The sequence below is a fragment of the Lithobates pipiens genome, unplaced genomic scaffold (genome assembly GCF_037356315.1).
Source record: "Lithobates pipiens isolate NorthernLeopardFrog02 unplaced genomic scaffold, aLitPip1_a1.2 Scaffold_8, whole genome shotgun sequence".
Classification (NCBI taxonomy): Eukaryota; Metazoa; Chordata; class Amphibia; order Anura; family Ranidae; genus Lithobates; species Lithobates pipiens.
Genome location: NW_027507903.1, coordinates 652,870,022 through 652,886,165, shown reverse-complemented (window position 1 = coordinate 652,886,165; position 16,144 = coordinate 652,870,022). Strand labels below are relative to the sequence as shown.

The following is a 16,144-nucleotide window of genomic DNA, read 5'->3' as shown; positions in this document are numbered from 1 at the left end:
ATTTCTGACACATGACAGCAGATAAGTCTGTACTGGCAGCCAGCAATGCTATAAAGAGCATATAGAAGGGAAAGGAAATTAACCCCCAATATGTCTATATGTACATTATCCTATGGAGGAAAACGTTGGAAAGAATTGCCAGGATCAGCAGTCATACCTTGTGAGGAGGAGGATGAGGAGGAAGAGGTCGCCATGACATCAGGAGATGATCCGAGATGACATCACCTGGAAGGAGAACAAACAATAATAAACTCATTTCTAGTGCAATGAATGGAACCAATAAGGAGGATTTGTTCCTTCCTGTGGATAACAATTGGCTGACTGGTTGTCAAATCAGAATAGATTAGAATTGGATGGATTTGTGTAATTTAAAACCCATAACTATGAGGGTCAATCAGAACCTTCTACCCAGGAATCATCTGATTGGTATATCGGGGTCACAAAGGAATCCTACCCTGTTTAGGGCCACAATTTATACAGACTCATATTTCTAGGTGTCACCTCCACAAATCCCAGTTCCATTTATAGCCAAGACTGGTACTAATCAGCACCAAAATATCAGCCAGTAAGATGTCTATAGGGATGTCAGGTGATAAAAAGGAGAAGACCCCAAAATGGAAGCCGTGTGTGGTCAGCAGAGACCTCCATTCACTAATAGGATGCTTCCAAGAGGATTCTTCAGGAAGGTCGGTATTTATTCATCATAAAAACAGGTTAAAACACAAATAACACATTGCGTGGCTCTTTAGTGACCACTTTGGGGCGGGGCCATAAAATAACATCACAGGGTGGCCCCATCCACTTTGTGATGTCATCGACCCAGCATGACCCATTTGATGGGGCCCCAAACTTTTGACTAATATCCACAATCTGGAAGTCAAAAACAAAACCTCCCCAGATGTTACTGTGGTCACTTCCTTGATTAAACTCTGTACTGAACTCAGAGGGTTGATGGTCCAGCAGCATGATAAATAACTTCTGTCCCTAAATATCTGCCATCATGCCCAAAACAACAAATCAGGGAAACGCCTGGCTACTAGGCACAAGACACAAGGCAAAAGTGATATGTTACCACATCCGAGTATGCTGCAATATATCTCATAACGTTAAAAAAAGGTGCAATTCACAAAGAAACTCTCGTTATGAATTTGCATGCATTATATGTTGGAAAAAAGTGCATGACATCATGCGATAAGTTATGGCAAGCATCTCGCAAGTGTTGGGGTGAATGGTTCACCGTTCGATGAACACCCGAATTTGCAGGGTTTTCTCCAAGTGTTATCCCTGCCACACACCTTTCAATGCACTGAGCGCTGCACAATCTGTGGGCATAGCTTTGCTCAATCTGGGAGCAATGTAAACTGGTTGTTAAGGAGAGGGGACGAGAAGCCGGCCACGGCATCCTTAACAACCGATGAGCCATCTCGCTATGGGTTTCCCCGCTGACAGCTGAAAAAAACAGCCATCAATAGAAAAAAGTGATAAAAAAATTGCCTGAGGGTCCCCCAATCCATACATTATTATTATTATTATTATTATTATTATTATTCAGGATTTATATAGCGCCAGCAATTTACGCAGCGTTTTACAATATAAAAAGGAGACAATACAGTTACAATACAATAAAACACAAGAGGATTAAGAGGACCCTGCTCAGAAGAGCTTACAATCTAATAGGGTGGGGCAGGTGGTACAAAAGGTTATAACTGTCGGGAATGAGCTGATGGAAGTGGTAGGAGATTAGTTGGAGACATGATAGGCTTTCCTGAAGAGATGAGTTTTGAAGGTAGCAAAAGTAAGGGATAGCCGGACCAGTGGAGGTAGCGAGTTCCAGAGGATGGGGAAGGCTCTGGAGAAATCCTGGAAATGAGTATGGGAGGAGGAGACGAGAGAGCTTGAGAGTAGGAGGTCTTGAGAAGAGCGGAGAGGACAATTTTGGTGATGTTTGGAGACAAGATTGGTGATGTAGCTCGGGGCAGAGTTGTGAATGGCTTTGTATGTTGTGGTTAGTATTTTGAATTTAATTCGCTGGGTGGTTGGGAGCCAGTGTAGGGATTGGAGGAGAGGGGTTGGCAGACACTGAGCGGTTGGTAAGGTGGATAAGTCTGGCAGCAGCATTCATGATAGACTGAAGAGGAGATAGCCTATGGAGAGGCAGGCCAATGAGAAGGGAGTTGCAATAGTCAAGGCGAGATATAACAAGGGAGTGAATGAGGAGCTTGGTGGTTTAATTTGTTAAAAAGGGGCGAATTTTAGAGATGTTACGGAGGTGAAATCTACAAACTTTTGACAACCATTGGACTTGGGGCTGAAATGACAAGTCAGAGTCTAGGATTACACCTAGTACCCTGGCGTGAGGGGAGGGCCTGATGGTTGCATTGTTGATTTTGATGGAAAAGTCATGGAGGGGGGCATGTGCAGGGGGGAATATTAATAGCTCAGTTTTGGAGAGGTTTCGTTTAAGGAAGTGGTGTGATATCTATGCTTATATGTCAGTTAGCAGTTTAGTAATGCGAGAGGAGACTGAAGAAGTGAGGTGAGGAGTAGACAGATAGATTTGGGTGTCATCGGCGTATAAGTGGTATTGGAAGCCATGGGCGGTTATCAAGTGACCAAGGGAGGAGGTGTAAATAGAGAAGAGAAGGGGTCCAAGAACAGAGCTTTGGGGGACCCCCACAGAAAGAGACAATGGAGAGGAGGATACAGAGTCCCTTATCCAGGCATGCAGCCTGGCAGGTCAGGAAAGGGGTGGGATGAGCAAGCAGCCACCCTCCTGACCCATACCAGGCCCCAACATGGGGGGGGTGGGGGATTTGGGGCAGAGGGGGCTCTGCCCCCCACCCCAAAGCTCATTGTCCCCATGTTGATGGGGACAAGGGTCTCTTTCCCACAACCGTGGGCTGTGAATGTGGGGGTCCGCAGGTTGTGGGGGTCCCTCAATGTAAATCCATCGTCAATCATGCCGCCCTCTGGACCTGAAATATTAATAAAGAAAGCTCCACCTTCTAGGACGGTCGCCCGCTGAATGCCTCCTCTGCTCTTTGATAGTTCCTATATAGATATGGGCTGGGCCACCTGGAAACATTACCTGGTGGTCCTACCCCCTTGTGACGTCACTGGCCCAGCATGCACCAGCCCATGATGTCAGAAGGGGAGGTGCCACCAGGTGATGTAGCTGGGTGACCCCACCCCTTCCTTTATAAGAAACATCAAAGTGCAGAGCAGGCATTTGGTGGGAGGCCAGCCTAGGAGGCAGTGCATTTAGCTCTTTTTGATTTGATTGATTTTTTGGGTCAACAGGCGGTGTGATTGACAATGGATTTACATTGAGGGACACTTTTTTATCTTTTATTTTTTAATAAAGGAATTGTCAAAAACTTGTCTCTTGTGTTTGTTACTTTTTCACCCTTTTTCGGTGAATGGTAGGGGTATGATATGGGGCCCCTTGTTGAAGGGGGCTTCCAAATTTCATTAAGCCCCCATCCACAGACCCCCACAGTTGTGGGGAAGAGACCCTTGTCCCCATTGGGGAAGCTAGGTGTGGGGTGTCTAAGGAAGCCATGTGGGTTGTGGGGGTATCTAGGGAACCCATTTGGGTTGTGGGGGTATTTAGGGAACCCATGTGGGTTGTGGTGTATCTAGGGAAGCCAGGTGTGGGGTATCTAGTCAACCCATGTGGATTGTGGGGTATCTAGGGGACCCATGTGGGTTTCAGTGTATCTAGGGAACCCATGTGGGTTGTGGGGGTATCTAGGGAACCCATGTGGGTTGTGGGGGTATCTAGGGAACCCATGTGGGTTGTGGGGGTATCTAGGGAACCCATGTGGTTTGTGGGGGTATCTAGGGAACCCATGTGGGTAGTGGGGTGTCTAGGGAAGTCATGTGGGTTGTGGGGTGTCTAGGGAAGCCATGTGGGTTGTGGGGTATCTAGGGAAGTAGGGAACGGGGGTGAAGCTCAGATACTACACTTTCTCAGCAAGTTAAAGGTGGAGTTCTCCTTTACATAATAAATAGAAGTCTCTTCTGATGTATGTTATGCCCCACCCATCCCAATGTTCTTGTTTCTCACTAACTTTATCTATGGAAATGTTCCCGTCTCTCACTTACCTTCTCTATGGAAATGTTGGGGTCTGTAGATCTCTTCTTCACATCTCAGGAAATGTCTCTAAGCCCTTGTACACACGGTCGGAGATTCCGACGGAATGTGTCCGATCGGACCATTTTGTCGGATAATCCGACTGTGTGTGGTCTTCATCGGACTGTTTCCGTCGGAGTATCCGACAGACCAAGTTTTCCAACTTGTCGGTAAAATTTTCCTACAACATGATCCGATCGGACCTTGTCCGATCATGTGTAGAGAATTACGATCGGACAAAGTGCCACGCATGCTCAGATCAAATTCCTACACCAAAGCTATTGGCTACTAGCCTGAACGTAGTCCCGTCGTACTGAAATAACGTCATCACGTTCTGAACGATCGGATTTTCCGACAACTTTATCCGACCGTGTGTATGCAACAGTTTCGGACAAAATCCGACGGACAAAATCCGACGGATTTGGTTGTCGGAATGTCCCACCGTGTGTACAAGGGCTAAGACCTGACTTCCTTGAACATCGTATTTCATCTTCCACCATCACAGAACTTCTCATCATTTCTATATCACTTCTCTTTATTTCCACCCACTTTCCTACATCCTCATTTATGAGAGGGGGGTGGCTGCAGAGTGGAGCTCCACCGATTACAGGAAGCATGTGACCTCCACTCCGCTTTTTTTTTACAGATCTTTATTATGAATCTTTGCAGCTGGAGCGCCCCTGTGTATTTAATGTAATAAACAAGAAATAGACAATAGTAGAGGAAGTGGAGGTCACATGATGTGTGTGTAGAGTGGAGCTCCAGTGACTGCAGTCTGCAGCACATACTGATCCATTCTGTTGGGATTTGCAGAAATACAAGAAGAGATTTTTGGGAGGTTTTCTACTCTCTGTCCTTAACCACTTCAATACCCGGCCATAGTCATATGACGTCCACAGATGTGATCTCCCATCCTGGGTGGACGTCATATGATGGCCTCAGTATTTTGCTGCTCCTGCAGGCCCCCGGGGGCCTGCAGCATGGCGATTGTGGATGAGGTGTGTCCCTCGGACACAGCCCATCCCCGATCTGTGGGATTTTCATCCCCATCCACCCCCCCGATACATGTGACCGGCCGTGTCCAATCACAGCCGGTCACATGTACTGTGTCGTTACAGCGCTCGTGCACGTGCCTAGGGCGCATGCAGAGCGCTGATCGGGGATGCGGCTTGTCACCCTGACACAGCCCAACCCCGATCGCAGTAAAGAGCCAATAAAATTGGCTCTTTACCACGTGGCCGGCTGTGTCCAATCACAGCCGGTCACAGAATGTAAACAAACCACGGTAACTAGATGTTACCGGGTTCTCCTCCTCACATACTGATCGTGTGTGAGGAGGAGATTGCGGTAACATCTCATTACCGCCTAGTGTACACCAACACACACTGATTACCCCCCAATAAAGAGGACCTGTCACCACCCATCAAAGTACCTGTCACCACCAAAGTATCTGTCATCACCCATCACAGCCCATCTGAGTACCTGTCAGCCCATCTGAGTACCCGAGTACCTGAGTACCTGTCAGCCCATCTGAGTACCTGAGTACCTGTCAACCTGAGTACCCCAGTACCTGAGTACCTGTCAGCCCATCTGAGTACCCAAGTACCTGTCACAGCCCATCTGAGTACCTGAGTACCTGTCACATTCCATCTGAGTATCCAAGTACCTGAGCACCTGTCAGCCCATCTGAGTACCCGAGTACCTGTCCCAGCCCATCTGAGTACCCCTGGTACCTGACTACCTGTCCCAGCCCATCTGAGCACCTGAGTACCTGTCCCAGCCCATCTGAGTACCCGAGTACCTGCCCCAGCCCATTTGAGAACCCGAGTACCTGTCAGCCCATCTGAGTACCTGTCACAACTCATCTGAGTACCCGAGTACCTGAGTACCTGTCACAGCCCATCTGAGTACCTGTCACAGCCCATCTGAGTACCTGTCACAGCCCATCTGAGTACCTGTCACAGCCCATCTGAGTACCTGTCACAGTCCATCTGAGTACCTGTCACAGTCCATCTAAGTACCCGAGTACCTGAGCACCTGTCAGCCCATCTGAGTACCCGAGTACCTATCCCAGCCCATCTGAGTACGCAAGTACCTGAGTACCTGTCCCAGCCCATCTGAGTACCTGAGTACTTGTCCCAGCCAATCTGAGTACCCGAGTACCTGTCACAGCCCATCTGAGTACCAGTCACAGTCCAACTGAATGAATGAATGAATGAATGAATGAAATACTTATATAGCGCACAATGCGAACTGAATCGCCTCTGGGCGCTGTGGCGAGCTTTGATCATCTGCTAAAAGAGGAAGGTCTTGAGTTTTTTTCCTAAAAGCCAGGTGATTTTCTTCCAGGCGGATGTTGATTGGTAGAGCATTCCATAGCCAAGGCCCTTGGACAGCGAATCTCCGATCACCCTTGGATTTATACCGGGCTTTGGGCACGAGGAGGAGGTTTTTGTTGGCTGATCGAAGACTGCGGTTTGGTGTGTAATGATTTATTTTCTCCATTAGGTATTGCGGAGCTTCTCTATGCACGCATTTGTGGGTGAGGCAAAGGGTCTTGAACATGATCCGATTTTTTACGGTTAGCCAATGTAAGCTCCTCAGTGAAGGAGAAATGGATTCCCAGGGTTTTTTTCCAGTTATCAGCCTTGCCGCCGTGTTTTGGATCAGTTGTAATCGCGCAAGTTGATATTGTGGTAATCCTATGTAAAGCGAGTTTGCGTAGTCCAGTCGTGAATTAATGATTGTTCTAACTACCACTGCTTTGTCATTCTTTGGGATAAAAGGGATGAGTCTGCGAAGCATGCGCAGCAGATGGTGAGATCGACTGACTACAGATCCTATTTGCGCATCCATTGACATTTGTGCGTCTAAAATAACCCCGAGACTCTTCGCTTTGGTCTTTGGGGAGATAGTCTGCCCAAAGACGGTTGGTGGAGACCAGGAGGTTTTGTTTGTGGGCTTATGATTTGGGTGTAAGATAAGAAGCTCTATCTTTGATTGGTTCAGCTGGAGGGAGTTGGTGGTCATCCAGTCCTCTATTGATTTGAGGCAGTTTTCAAGTTGTTGTTGGTGATCTTTTTTTCCATTGATCCGGAAATAAAGTTGTGTGTCGTCAGCGTAAGAGTGGAAGCAGAGATCTGAGCATCTGATGATTTGAAGGAGTGGGCGAATGTAAATGTTGAAGAGAACGGGTGACAACGGAGAGCCTTGAGGGACTCCGCAGGTGACTGCCCGAGTTTCGTAGAGGAATTTTCCTAGTTTCACTGTCTGTGACCGATTTCCTAGGAAGGACGCGAACCAATGGAGATCTATGTCTTGGACTCTGGCTACTTCTGTGAGGCGGACGAGTAGAGTATTGTGATCTACTGTATCAAACGCTGCACTTAGGTCTAGCAGTATGAGGAGACACGGCTCTCCGTCATCTGCTGCTTCGAGGGCGTCATCCCAAATCTTGAGGAGAGCTGTTTCTGTTCCATGACCCAGGCGGAAGCCTGATTGCAGCGGGTCCAGGAGTTTGTGAGTATCCAGGTGAAGTTGTAGCTGATGTACTACAGCTTTCTCCATGATCTTAGAAATGGTGTTGAGGCTTGTAATCGGCCTACGGTTGTTTGGATCCTGAGGGTCCAGGTTTAGTTTCTTGAGTAGAGGTTTGACGATGCCTTGTTTGAGGATGCTGGGAACAATCCCTTCGTGGAATGATCGGTTTATGAGGTGGGTTATGGTTGGAGCCACGATGTCGGAGCATTCTTTCAGTAGTTTTGTGGGGATGATGTCAATAGGTGAGGTACTGTCACGCAGTTTATTAATGATGTTTTTTGCGGTGTCTACGGTAATTGGGGATAGTGAAAATTTTGGCGGTTGCAGTATGTTGGTGCGGACATCCTCTTTATGTATTTGCTGGCTGAGGTTGGATGTTTTCTTCTGACAAATTGTTTCCCTGATGGTTTTGACTTTATCGATGAAAAAATCCGACAGTTTGTCACAGTAATCCTGGGATTCGCTTTCTGGGGGTTCTAGACACACCGGATTCATTGATTGATTAACCAGTTTAAACAGTTCCCGTGGTTGGTTTGCGGCCGTTGAGATTGTATATGAGAAGTGGTCCTTTTTGGCTTTGAAGATTGCTTTCCGATAATTCTCTGTCAGACCTTTGTAGTTAAATAGGTTTTCCTCGGTGGGATTTCTTCTCCATGTTCTTTCCGCTCTTCTGCGTTCTTGCTTTAGTACGGAGAGGGAGCTATTAAACCATCCAGCATTTTTCTTCCTGATGAGAGCCCTGCGTTTTGGTGCTACCGAGTCTGCTGATTGCAGTAATGCCTTGTTCAGGGAGTTGAGTGTTTCCTCCGTAGAGTGGTTTAAAGTTATTGTAGATATTTTTTTGGACAGAGTGGTTTTGAAGGCTTCGGAGTACAGTTTTTTATGTGATCTGGTCCATCTGGTCCGTTGTTACAGGTTTCCGTTTTGCGTTGGTGATGTTGGTAGTGATTTTGAATTTGATGGCGTGGTGATCCGTCCATGGCAGAGTTATGTTGTCGAGTATGTTGACGTCGATGTTCTGTTTGAAAATGAGGTCCAGGGTGTGTCCTGACCCATGCGTGGGAGTCTTTATCAGTTGCTGTAGACCCAGTTCTTCTAGTTGATTGATGCAGGCAGTCGCGATGGGGTCTTTAGGCTCGTTTGCCCAAAGGTTGAAATCTCCGAGTGCCAGGAAATTTTTGAATTTTAGGGTGTGCATTGCAAAGGATTCCGTGAAGGGTGAAAGAAGATTGGACTTTGGTCCCGGTGGTCTGTAGCACAGTAGAATATGAGTGGTGTCATGGGGTGTTGGTTGAAAATGTAGCGTCAGGGTTTCCATAAAAGACACTGGGTTCTGAGATGATGGTTTAGTGAGATCCAGGTGACCTTTAAAGATCACTGCTAGGCCTCCTCCTTTTTTCCCTATCCGGTGTTCGGTTAGGATCCTGTAGTTTTCCGGCACCAATTCGGTGAGGATGGTGTTGCAGTCAGAGGTTAACCAGCTTTCGGTGATGAAGAGGCAGTCTACATTGTTCTCGATGATGAACTTGTGTACTTCCAGTCTATGTTTGACTGCAGACCTGGCGTTAATCAAGGCGCAATCTAATTGTAGTGGTCGAGTAGATGTCTTCCTGTGGTTGGGAGCTGGTTGTCGTCCGGTTTTTAACCACTTGCTTACTGGGCACTTAAACACCCTTCCTGCCCAGACCAATTTTCAGCTTTTGGTGCTCTCACACTTTGAACGACAATTACTCAGTCATGCAACACTGTACCCAAATGAATTTTGTGTCCTTTTTTTCCCACAAATAGAGCTTTCTTTTGGTGGTATTTGATCACCTCTGGGGTTTTTATTTTTTGCGCTATAAAAGAAAAAAGACCGAAAATTTTGAAAAAAAAACACATTTTTCTTTGTTTCTGTGATAAAATTTTGCAAATTATAATTTTTTTTTCATAAATTTTGGCCACAATTTATACTGCTACATATCTTTGGTAAAAATAACCCAAATTAGTGGATATTATTTGGTCTTTGTGAAAGTTAGAGAGTCTCCAAGCTGTGGTGCAAATCGCACAAAATTGATCACACCTGATGTACTGGTGGCCTATCTCATTTCTTGCGACCCGAACAAGTCAGGAAAGTACAAATACCCCCCAAATGACCCCTTTTTTGAAAGTAGACATTCCAAGGTATTTACTAAGATGCATGGTGAGCTTTTTGATGTTGTCATCTTTTTCCCACAATTCTTTGCAAAATGAAGATTTTTTTTTTTTTTTTTTTCCTCACAAAATTTTCAATGTAATAGGTTATTTCTCTCACGTGGCATGTGTATACCACAAATGACACCCCAAAATACGTTCTGCTACTCCTTCTGAGTATTATGATACCAAATGTGTGAGACTTTTACACAGCCTGGCCACATACAGAGGCCCAATATTGAAATAGCACCATCAGGCGTTATAGGAGCATAAATTACACATCTTATTTCTCAACCACCTATTACAGTTTTGAAGGCCCTGGAGCACCAGGACAATGGAAATGCCCACAAAGTGACCCCATTTTGGAAAGCTAACACCCCAACGTATAATCTATGAGGCATAATGAGTGGTTTGAATGGTTCATTTTTTTTCCAGAAGTTTTGGGAAAATGTGGAAAAAAATGAAAACGCATTTTTTTTACGCAAAGTTGTCCATTTATAAGATATTTCCAACACATAGCATGTACATAGCAAAAATGACACCCCAAAATACGTTCTACTACTCCTCCTGAGTATAACGATACCAAATGTGCGAGACTTTTACACAGCCTGGCCACATACAGAGGCCCAATATTGAAATAGCACCATCAGGCGTTCTAGGAGCATAAATTACACATTTCATTTCTCAACCACCTATTACAGTTTTGAAGGCCCTGGAGCACCAGGACAATGGAAATGCCCACAAATTGACCCCATTTTGGAAAGCTAACACCCCAACGTATAATCTATGAGGCATAATGAGTCGTTTGAATGGTTCATTTTTTTTTCCAGAAGTTTTGGGAAAATGTGGAAAAAAATGAAAACGCATTTTTTTTACGCAAAGTTGTCCATTTATAAGATATTTCCAACACATAGCATATACATAGCAAAAATGACACCCCAAAATACATTCTTCTACTCCTCCTGAGTATAACGATACCAAATGTGTGAGACTTTTACACAGCCTGGCCACATACAGAGGCCCAATATTGAAATAGCACCATCAGGCGTTCTAGGAGCATAAATTACACATCTTATTTCTCAACCACCTATTACAGTTTTGAAGGCCCTGGAGCACCAGGACAATGGAAATGCCCACAAAGTGACCCCATTTTGGAAAGCTAACACCCCAACGTATAATCTATGAGGCATATTGAGTCATTTGAATTGTTCATTTTTTTCCAGAAGTTTTGGGAAAATGTGAAAAAAAAATGAAAACGCATTATTTTTACGCAAAGTTGTAAATTTATAAGATATTTCCAACACATAACATTTACATAGCAAAAATGACACCCCAAAATACGTTCTACTACTCCTCCTGAGTATAACGATACCAAATGTGTGAGACTTTTACACAGCTTGGCCACATACAGAGGCCCAACATGCAAGGAACACCATCAAGTGTTCCAGGGACACATAGCATGCACATACCAAGAATTACACCCCAAAATACATTCTGCCGAGAAAAGAGTAAACAAAAGATTACCTGTGGTTTTAGCAGCGCAGTTGTCCACAGGATGATAGCACTGGTCCAGGCAGCAGACAGGGACTTGGTCAGCAAAAGTGAACACAATTTTCCAGGCAACAGGCAGGTATACTGTCCATAGTCAATATTGGCAGCAGGCAGGGATACTGTCCATATACAGTCCAAGGTCAGTGCAGGCAGAGATCGTCAGCATTGCCAAAATATTGGTCCTGGTAGTAGGCAGGAACATGGTCCATCCATGTGGTGTGGTCAGTTCATGCGACAGGCAGAGGCATGATGGTATAGGTCCTACAGGCAGCAGGCAGAAGTAGGGCCTTGTTCAGGACAGAATGGGGATAGGGGTAGAGGCTTCTCCCACCCAAATCTCTTTGAAGCCTCCGAGTCTCCAGACCCTAGGAATGAGAAAACAGGAAATTGTCTTCTTCATCCAAAAAATCTATTCTGGAGCCCCTCACATATGTGAGACCCCTGTTATGAATCCCACTAGTCCACTGAGAGGGTACAAGATCAGTCCAAGAGGCAGGCAAAAGGCATGGTCAAACAGTCCAGGGTCAGTTCCAGATCAGGCAGAGGTATGTACAGAATCAGTAGGCAGAAGCATGGTTGAATAACAGTCCAGGGTCAGTTCCAGATCAGGCAGAGGCATAAACAGAATCAGTAGGCAGAAGCGTGGTCGAATAACAAGCCAGGGTCAGTTCCAGATCAGGCAGAGGTATGTACAGAATCAGTAGGCAGAAGCGTGGTCGAATAACAAGCCAGGGTCAGTTACAGAGCAAGCAGAGGCATAAGGGGTTTGAAGGTAAATGGCAGGAAGTGAGGGTTAGGGTTACCATACTTCACTAATAATTCACTAAAGTATGGTAACGGCGGAAACAGTCACCTATGCAGAGGCCTGGTTGGGAAGGGCATTGGGCACAGTGATAAGTGGTGTCTCTTCTCACTCCTCGTTTGCTGCACACCCGACATCTTTTCTGATGTCTTCGGCCTGTTGGTCTGGAAGGGATTTTGTCAGGAAAGTGGCGTTCAGAGAGTCTGCTAATTACATCGGATCGAATGTTTTGTGGCGGGCCGTTGGGGTATATAAGGGCAATGGTGATTTCCTCCTGGTAGCCAAGGAAGGGTATGGGTCTTTCTGTGGACTTACGATAAATGACATAGGTGTTGTATATGGCCAAATTAAAGAAATAAATTGCAATTTTTTTATACCACTTGTATGTTCTTCTCATGGCAAGGTAGGGTTCGAGCATCTGGTCGTTCAAGTCGACACCCCCCATGAACATGTTGTACTCATGTATACAAGTGGGTTTTTGTATTGGGCCATCCCTCCTGGTGATCTCAACAAAAGTGTTGTTGTGGATCGAAGAAAGCATATAGACATCCCTTCTGTCCCTCCACTTCACAGCCAAAATTTCCTCGTTCCGTAAGCTCGCCGCTTCGCCTTTTCTTAGCCTTTTGTTGACGAGGCTTTGAGGAAAGCCCTTCCGGTTCGTTCGTACGGTGCCACATGCTGGAGTTTGCTTTCTATGGAGGTTGCGGAACAGGGGTAAACTTGTATAAAAATTGTCCACATAGAGATGGTAGCCTTTCTCAAGGAGTGGGTTTATGAGTTCCCAAACAACTTTTCCACTCGATCCAATGTATTCGGGGCAATTAGGGGGATGTAGCTGGGTGTCCTTCCCTTCGTATACCATGAAGGAATATGTATACGCTGTGGCTCGATCACACAACTTATACATTTTCACCCCATAGCGGGCCCTTTTGGAGGGAATAAATTGCTTTAGGCCCAGCCTGCCAGAAAATGTTATCAGGGACTCATCCACACATATGTGTTGGTCTGGGGTAAACAACTGGGGGAAAATCTGAGAAAAGTAATTTATCAGTGGCCGAATTTTGTAAAGTTTATCAAAATTCCGGGGGAAGGCACTGGGTATTGTCATTAAAGTGTAGGAATCTCATTATCGTTAGATATCTGGTCCGGGACATTATTGAGGAAAAGATGGGCATGTGATAGATGGGGAGGGTTGACCAATATGCACGTATTTCATTTTTATTGTTTAGTCCCATACAAAATGTGAGGCCCAAAAAAATTTTAAACTCCTCCACTGTTAGGGCTCTCCACTCGTAGGGACGGGCATAAGAGGACGTTGGGTTACTTTCAATAAATTGTTGGGCATATAGGTTGCACTGGACCACAATGGATTCAAGCAAGTCCTCTGTAAAAATTAGGTGGAAAAAGTCCATCGGGGAAAAATTTTGTGTGTCCACCTGGACTCCTGGGTTGGCAGTGAAAGGGGGAACGTTGGCTTCTCCTGAGTTAGGAGGAAGCCACAAGGGGTTCTGGAGGGAATAGGGAAGGCTGGCATGGGACCTAACCCTTTGGGGCCGAGTTGACACCCCACTGGTACGTGGCCTTTGCCGAGGTACTGTGGTGCCGGTGGATGGCACTGAGTTGCCGGTGGATGGCTCTGCGGTGCTGGTGGATGGTACCGCCTCCTCACCAGTGCGCCTTCGTCTGACGGGCGGACTATCATCTTCCTCCTCTGAGGCTGTCATGGTACCACTGCTGAGGACAGGCTCGTAGTCCACGTCAGAGTCACAATCTGAATATGAGGAGGAATCCGAAGCGGAAACCTCCCCGTTGCTCTCGTCGGCTGCAAGGATATCATATGCCTCCTCCGCTGAATACAATCTTTGTGACATCTTTATTGATCACAAACGGCACTGACAGGCGATGCTGATGTGGCAGGTGACACTGACAGCACTGATCACAGGTGACACTGACGACACGTGGCACTGGAGGCAGATGGCACTGGAGGCAGATGGCACTGGAGGCAGATGGGGCTGACAGATGGGGCTGACAGATGGGGCTGACAGATGGGACTGACAGATGTGGCTGACAGATGTGGCTGGCAGACAGATGTGGCTGACAGATGTGGCTGACAGATGTGGCTGACAGATGTGGCTGACAGATGTGGCTGGCAGATGTGGCTGGCAGATGGCACTGGCTATTTGCTCTGGCAAATGGGGCTGGCAGATGGCACTGGCGCTGGCACTGGCGCTGGCACTGGCGCTGGCACTGGCGGTGGCACTGGCAGGTGGCACTGGCAGGTGGCACTGGCACTGGCAGGTGGCACTGGCACTGGCGGCACTGGCGCTGACGGCACTGGCGCTGACGGCACTGGGGCTGACGGCACTGGCGCTGACGGCACTGGGGCTGACGGCACTGGGGCTGACGGATGGCACTGGCGCTGGCAGGTGGCGCTGGCAGGTGGCACTGGCACTGGCGGCACTGGCGGCACTGGCGGCACTGGGGCTGACGGCACTGGGGCTGACGGCACTGAGGCTGACGGCACTGAGGCTGACGGCACTGGCAGGTGGCACTGGCGCTGGCAGGTGGCACTGGCGCTGGCAGGTGGCACTGGCGGCACTGGCACTAGCGGCACTGGCGCTGGCGGCACTGGCGCTGGCGGCACTGGGGTTCACAGGTGGCACTGGCAGGTGGTAGGTGGCACTGGCGCTGGCACTGGCGGCACTACTGGCAGATGGCACTGCTGACAGATGGTACTGGGCTGACTGATGGCACTGGGCTGACAGTTGGCACTGGGCTGACAGTTGGCACTGGCACTGGGGCTGACAGATGTTAGTCACAGTATAGTATACAGTGTAACACTCACAGATCCTCTCTCTCCTCACACGCTGTCTCTGTGTGAGGAGAGAGAGACACGGCAATGGGAGATGATCTCATTTGTTTACATTTGAGATCATCTCCTATTGGCAGCTGTGATCGCTCTGTGAACGGCCGCTTTGATTGGCCGTTCACGGCGATCTGTATTCGCCTGTCTCTGGGAGACACGGCGGATACAAAACTTCCGCGATGCGCGCCCCCGGCGGCGCGCATTACGGAAGTAAACACAAAGCCGTCCAGGGACGACAGCCCGGACGAACCCGCCTGCCCCACGACCGTCATTCGGCTATAGGGCGGGCGGGAGGAGGTTAATAGTTGTTCTCTTTGAAGTATTTTTTGTATACCTGAGTACCTGTCACAGCCCATCTGAGTACCTGTTACAGTTCATCTGAGTACCTGTCACAGTCCATCTAAGTATCTGTCACAGTTCATCTGAGTACCTGAGTACCTGTCACAGTCTATCTAAGTACCTGTCACAGTACATGAGTTCCTGTCACCAGCCCATCGGAGTACCTGAGTACCTGTCACCAGCCCATCGGAGTACCTGTCACCAGCCTGTCGGAGTACCAGAGTACCTGTCACCAGCCCGTCAGAGTATCCGAGTACCTATTTGTAGTCCATGCCTCATAGAATACACATTGGGGTGTTTGCTTTCCAAAATGGGGTCATTCTGTGGGTAATTCCATTGTCCTGGTGCTCCAGGACCTTCAAAAGTGTGATAGGTAGGAACGAAATGAGATGTGTCATTTATGCTCCTAGAACGCCTGAAGGTATCACTTCCATGTTGGACCTCTGTAAAATGGCCAGGCTGTGTAAAAGTCTCACACATGTGGTATCGCAATACTCAGGAGGAGTAGCAGAATGTGTTTTGGGGTGTAATTTTTGCTATATACATGCTATGTGTTAGAAATATCTTATAAATGGACAACTTTTGTGTAAAAAAAAAAAAAAAAAAAAGATTTTAATTTTCTTTCCACGTGTTCTGGAGATTTGTGTAAAAAAATAAACCGTTCAAAAGACTCATAATTCTTCATAGAATATACTTTGGGGTGTTTGCTTTCCAACATGGGGTAATTCCATGGGTAATT

At 47.1% G+C, this 16,144-nt stretch overlaps 1 protein-coding gene across 1 annotated transcript in view; it reads right to left on the bottom strand.

Moving 5' to 3' along the window:
• Positions 1-4,234, bottom strand: part of LOC143962464 (NACHT, LRR and PYD domains-containing protein 3-like) — a 306,737-nt gene extending 302,503 nt beyond the window's left edge. The window contains exons 1-2 of the mRNA XM_077471734.1: positions 4,108-4,234; positions 158-225 (exon numbers count right to left, since the gene is read on the bottom strand). Of these exons, the coding sequence (XP_077327860.1) occupies positions 158-194 (37 nt within the window). The 5' untranslated portion in view covers positions 195-225; positions 4,108-4,234. The remainder of the gene's footprint in view (positions 1-157; positions 226-4,107) is intronic.
• Between the last annotated feature and the right edge of the window lie 11,910 nt (positions 4,235-16,144).